General features: G+C 46.8%; 1 protein-coding gene across 1 annotated transcript in view; it reads right to left on the bottom strand.

The window, feature by feature from the left end:
* Nucleotides 1–458: 458 nt before the first annotated feature.
* Nucleotides 459–6,527, bottom strand: part of CDHR3 (cadherin related family member 3) — a 71,790-nt gene continuing 65,721 nt past the window's right edge. The window contains 3 exon segments of the mRNA XM_019660122.1: nucleotides 459–991; nucleotides 1,153–3,857; nucleotides 5,350–5,398. Coding sequence (XP_019515667.1) covers nucleotides 3,553–3,857; nucleotides 5,350–5,398 — 354 coding nt within the window. The 3' untranslated portion in view covers nucleotides 459–991; nucleotides 1,153–3,552.

The raw sequence follows: 6,527 nt of genomic DNA, 5'->3' as shown, positions 1-6,527 counted from the left end.
AGTCACACCTGCTTCAGAGCTGCCAACTGGGGGTGGGGGTGCGAATGGGGGTGGGAGTGGTAGTGGTGGTGTACAAACAGGATACTAGCCTGATAACCCAAAGCTGGGACCTTTACTTGGCCATCTCAACCATTTCCTCATACGGGCTCCCCACTAAATTAAAAAAATATGTTTAAATGGTTCTGAATTATCTGTTCTTCCAGAAAGGAGATTCCAGGTTTGGGTTAATTTACCCTTTGGATAGAACACTCAAGGAACCGAGAAATAAATAGGTCAGGATGAAAGTGGACATAGAACCTTTGGAGATGGCTCATGGGCAGGCTGCAGGCAGATGTAGCAGACAGAATGTAAGCTCCTCGAGGGCAGGACACGGGGCTGCTGTGTTTACTAATGAGTCAACACCTGGCACACAGTAGATGCTCCATAAATATTTATTGAATGAATGGGAGGTAGAAACACACACAGTTAGTTTGCAATGAGCAATGCCAAGTTTAAATAGTGATCATTTTCTATATTCACTAATTTTGTTGCTTTAATTTTCTCAGCCATCACAAAACCGTATAAAAAGGCAAATGATAGAATTAGAGATGAGAAAGAATGCTCTGAGGAGCGAAAGTGTTATTGCCCAGTTTCTGTTACTGAGCCACACATGCTTTTAACAGGCAGACGGGGGTGCAGGGCCTGCCTCGTACTGAGCACAAGGGAAAGCGCAGGCTTGAGAACTCACTGCAGGGTTTCAAATCCCTCAACAATTATGGATTCCTCCATGGTTTAATCCCTGAACGTTGTTGTCCCAATTTTATAATGACTCAGAATCAGGCAGGTCAACATTAGCTACAATACATTCATATGTGTTTAAGGCCTTGGGAGAGAAATGAGAGAAAACTTTCACAAGCTCCACCGTGGTCCCTGGCTTCATTTCATTCAGATAACTTTTTCTTTTTTTTTCAAACTTGGTAAATGTTTGAAACCAATAGCCTCAAACCTGGACCTCAGACTTCTAAATTCTTCTAATAAAATAGCCAAATGTGCAAAAGAAAAGACAGAGTTTCTCTTGGCCAAAGCCTCCTGGTGCCACTCCGGAACCCATGTCTTGGATTCCTCAGGGTTCACATCTTGGGGCTGGGAAGATGAGCAGTTCTCCTNCTGGACCTCAGACTTCTAAATTCTTCTAATAAAATAGCCAAATGTGCAAAAGAAAAGACAGAGTTTCTCTTGGCCGAAGCCTCCTGCTGCCACTCCTGAACCCATGTCTTGGATTCCTCAGGGTTCACATCTTGGGGCTGGGAAGATGAGCAGTTCTCCTGCCTATCACCAGGGAAGAAAGTGAGCTATTCAGCAGACCCCAGCCTTCAGGAAGACCCTCCTATTCCTGACTTCAATCTCTTCTGGCTGAGAAGCACAATTCCCTCTCACCCTGTCATCATTGGAGAAGGGAGAACAGCTGCTCACTGCCCTCCTTTTAATCAACCTTAATGGGCTCATAAACAGTTATTAGGTCTCCCTTCAGCCTTCTTTGAGCCTCATTTTGCTTGCATTGAGGCTGAGAGCTTCTGAGAAGGCGTTTTACTCGGATCTCCACAGACTTGCAGAGTCTTAAATGGGTAATCAGCCACTTCACCCACTTTAACCTCCACAAATGAACAGCTCTGTCTTTTTTGCAAAATTTAAACCTATTCAAGGGAGTTCCCTGGCAACCAACCCTTATTAATAAATCATGCCTGCTCTAGGCCAGGACAGGGCATTTTTTAAATGTTTCTTTTTCTTGAGAAGTCACACTGGTGAACAGGCACACAATAAACTAGCAGCTGCTCCCTTTGAAGTTCTGCATTTGCAGGATGGATCCTGTGGGGAATTCTTACCTGGCTCCCCAACTGAGAGGGGGTGCTGCCCTAACAGACACTCCTCTGGTCTTATCTGGTGGGTTTGAACCAGTGCCTCAGCAGTTAAGGAGTAGGACATGGAGGTAGAACGAGGATTGCTCAACCTCTACCAGGCACACGCTGAAAACTTCTATTTCCTATCCAATTTTCAGTTCATTGCTTTCATCCACAGGTGAAAGTCCCAGTTGTAGGGTTAACCAGAGCTTCCCATTGTGATCTCACTCTGAGTCTAGTGGTTCCCTCCAATCGCAGGAGGAGCAGGGCAGAGAGGCTGTAAGGTGGCTGTTTTTCAGCTTTAAGAAAATAGAGTGACTGAGAGGAGATCCAAGATGGCGAAGTAGATAAACGTTGTGCTTGCCTCATCCCGTGAACACATCGAAATTACAACTAAGAACAACCAACCTGGAGAACCATCTGAAGTCTAGCTGAACAGCAGTTTTATAACTAAGGATATAAAGAAGAAGCCACATCGAGACTGGTAGGAGGGGTCAAGACACGAAATGGGCTGATCTCACACCCATGTGTGGCTGTTGAAAATTGGGAGAGATATCTTGGCCACAGAGGTTCCCCATGAAGGAATGAGGGACCCCAGCCCCCCACTCCAAGCTCTTCAGCCTGGAGTACTGCTGCCGGGAATAGGAGCCCCCACAACTTCTAGCTGAGAAAAAAATGGGGATTCTGACCATCTGGGTGGGACAGAAGGCTTTGGGAAAGCTAGACATCCTTTTAAAGGGCTCACACAGGCCCTCACCCTGGGATCCAGCGGAGGGATAATGATTCTGGGGGTGTCAGAGACATATGGTGAGGACTGGAGGGACAGTCCCCATTTTCCCTGTGTGGAGCCCTTCTGCTGTGCAGCTGGCAGGTGGGTGCCATTTTTCCTGTGTTAAACTTAGCCCCACAGGCATGAGCTGTGCAAAATAAACCAGACACCAAACAGCACATTCTGTGTAATTGCATTTATACAAAATTCAAAACAGCAAAACTAAGCTATGATGATAAAGATCAGAAGAGTGGTTGCCTCTGGGAGGAGTCAATTACTGAGCTGAACACCTTAGATCCATGCACTTTATTAAATATAAGTTATACCTTGATAAACAAAGAATAAAAGGTGTCTATTGTTTTTCTCTCCCCAGTTGAATGACTCATTATTTGGCCATTGTTTTCACTGCTCTGCTTCTTTTGAAAAAATTTGAGGTGACTTACAAAGGGGTATGGTGTTGAACTGTATAGGTGAAGAAATCTGAGTGATACTGAAATGAGGGCAGCAAAATAAGGTGAAATCAGAAATGAGGGTAGTCCTTAGCATTTATGTCAGGAAGTCCTGTGCACTTCCTGGGGGGAACTGAATGGAACTTCCTAGCAGTCAACAGACGAAGAAACACAACGCTTCTTCAAACAAAAGTTAATAGTCCAGCTGATCAGAAGCACAGAGACCTGAGAAAAATTTCACCTGTACCGTGTCAGAAAAAAGGTAACTATGCAATCAAACCCCTTTCTGTTGTTTTAAACATCCCATTTGGGACCCTGGATCTCCAAGTCCCTTCAGGTCACATTTACACTCATATGGCACCTCATATGCCCTCATGGAATTTAGGGTGAGGTAGAGACCCTCAGACAGTCAAGTCCCCTCCCCTGTGCTCTGCTGTGGGACCAGCACCTAGACTGCTTACTTTCCTGGGTGAGGTTTAGGGGAAGACCTGCTTGTGAGGGCTGGGTTTCGGTCCTTTGAGGTACCCAGCTTGCCAGGCTGGTTTCTGGCACTAGAGCCTGCAGCCTCAGCCTGTGCTTTGCCACTCAGCCCATCTCCTTCCTTGGTGATGCTTCTCGGTGGTCCAGTCCCTGCTGCAGAGACATCTCTGCTCTGAGCAGCTCCCTGGGGCCTGGATACTTCCCACTTTGGTATTTGTGTTAAGGGATCTTTCCACTTTCTGGCTCCAGTTTTTGAGTTGAATTCATATCTTGCTCCAGTAACTAGGGGAAAAAGTATATGACCACATAAATGAAGGAGTTCAAATGATCCTCTCCTCCCCCATCTCCACCCTGCTCTATTCTCACCCCCAGGGAAAGATAAAGCATGCTAAAAGGTGTGAATCACTGAGACAGAAAGCAGGCTTGTGAACAGTGCAATCGTCACTGCCCTCTCCACCAGCTATAAAGCTCCAACCACACAGGTAGCAAATACCACGCCTCCATAGATAGAAAGGTTTAGCAGTCTCAAGGCCATCTCAATTTCAAGATTAGAGGCCACATAAATCTGGAACTCCATGGGAGCTTCGGATAAATTAGGTTCAATTTCTAATGGGGTTACCCATTTCATTCTGATTTGTTTTAAAAGTCTCCTGAATCCTTACTATTAAAAGGCATTCACCAAGTAAGGAGGAAAAGGCTGATTTTTATTTATGTTAGGTCAGCAGAGATTTGTAGACACAGACACACAAATCTGGTCCCAGCTGAGATGATGCAAGGGAGCCATTTTTATTGTGTCTGAGCCAGCAGACGCTAATTGATGTGTCTGTGCACATTCGTCTGGTTGGCTCATTTCTTCCCTTTTTCTTCTCTCAAACGCACAAATGCAAGGTAACGGCCTTGGTCCTGTCCTGCTTTTAGCTTGGAGTTTCAGGCGAGGCCCTGCTCTGCCATTTCCATGCAGCACGAGTGGCCTCTCCGCTGAGGATCCCACCAGCACTTATGTTAATGTGGGCACATTATGGTAACAAGTACCTAATAATAGAGGGAAATTTAATTCCAGCAGCAGCAGCAGCAGCCTCTCCTGGAGAGGAGCCATCCTCCTTCCGAGGAGGCCCAAGCCGTTCGCATGTGAGCATGGCAGGGAGCCAACACACTTGCCTCCTGAATTTGGTTTCCTTCCCTTTATTCACGTCTATAATTGAGCCTTTGTAAGTGGAGGGATGTGTGTAAAGGAGCTAAATTTGGAACTGATTTCAGGGGGGTGAGGGGAGTTCTGGGGGCCAGTTTTACCTTATGTTCATCTTGCCAACCAAGAAGAAATTCTTGGCCCTCATCTTGGAAAAGAAAAGCCAAGCTTGCCATTTCTTCATATCTCTCACTACCAATAAGATGGTGTTGGAAGCATTCAGAAAACAATGGGGGCATGTGGGTTGAATCCCAATGAACAAGAAAAAAATATGGGTTCTTGAATTCCTCAATTCCCTGAATTGGCTTGTGATTTGGGGAGGGAAGCTAGACAGAGGTGTTGTCCTTGAGTGGAGCCTGGAGCTGGAGGCTCTCTGAGGCCTCACACATGATCACACGTATCTGCAGGTCAGCTCTTCAGAGCTGTTCTCATGTGTATCACAGCCCAGAAGGGTCAGCACTGTATAGGCAACATAACCAAATGGATCAACAAACTGAGTTAAGAGCAGGAAATTGGATAAGGCCCTCCATGACTCTACCAGCCTAGCAGGTGCAAACATTCTCATGGGTGGCACTGCCACTTAACTACCTGTGTCTATGGCTTCTCCATCAAAAACAGTGTTCATCTGGATTGCTTCCTGAGGAGAACAAAGAGATATCTTTAAGCAAAACCTTCATGCCTTTCCCCAGGCAAGGCCACTCATCCTCACAGCCCAAGTTCCTTACCCAGGGTCTTGACATTTATTGATTCGATAGGTGCTGTGCTAGATGCTGGGGACAGAGTGGTGAACATGGCAGGTGTGGTTGCTGCCCGCACAAAGCTTGTAATCAAGTGGGAGCCACTGACAGACAGGTGCTACAATACAGTGATAAGGTCTATGGGGGGAGGAGGGGGATTTAGGGTGCTTTGGGAGCACAGGTGGGAGTGGGAGGAGGACATTCACTCCAGATGTGGGGGATAAGAAAGCATGCTGATTAAATGATATCTAAGCTGCATGGAAGGAAGAGCAGAAATGCCACGCGGCACTGGCTAAGATCTGATTGCCTCCAGGGGATCTTCCAGCAGGTATGCGAGGCAGGCACAGATGAGCACCCGTGGGCTCCCTCCCCGGGCTCTGGCTGTGTCCCCTCGCCTAGGCCAGTGCAGTGTGGCAGCAGGGCCTGGCCTGCCTTATCTAAGCCCTGTGCTCCATGTCTTTTTCTCCCCTTGGTCCACACTCTGTGCCACCCTCCAGGACCTGACCACTGTCCCCATAGAAATGCCCCCTTCCCTCACATGGTGCCCTCCAATGGGGCATTCTTTAGCATGCTCATGAGGACAGTGCTGGGCGTTCAGTGGGTCCTTCAACTCCCAGTTTTTATCATATAAGCCATCACCTACTCAGTTGCACAACACTGAAGAGATAGGAAATGGAGGCCATATAGGTTTCATCCATTTGATCAGCTCAGCAGCCCCACTTCTTATGGTCACGGGGGTTTCTTTATTTAATTGATTAGTGTAATATTATGTATTTCTAAGTCAGTCTCTGCCTGACTTCGCCAAGGGTACTTGCCTTTGACACTATGTCCTGGAGACAAGAGATTGCCCCTTCCTCCCATTTGTAGATCGATTAATACATATAAGTACCTAGCTGATGGGCATGGAACAAAAATTCCAGCACACTGGATTGTCCTCATTGCGCATATCATTCCCCAAAGTGATGGGTCTTGGATCATAACAAAGTCTTATTATCAGGGGGTGGAGAAGAGCTGGGGGGGGTCACCTTT

The sequence above is a fragment of the Hipposideros armiger genome, unplaced genomic scaffold (assembly GCF_001890085.2).
Source record: "Hipposideros armiger isolate ML-2016 unplaced genomic scaffold, ASM189008v1 scaffold_312, whole genome shotgun sequence".
Lineage (NCBI taxonomy): Eukaryota > Metazoa > Chordata > Mammalia > Chiroptera > Hipposideridae > Hipposideros > Hipposideros armiger.
Note: the sequence above shows the minus strand (reverse complement) of the source record. Positions and strands in the feature narration are given on the sequence as shown.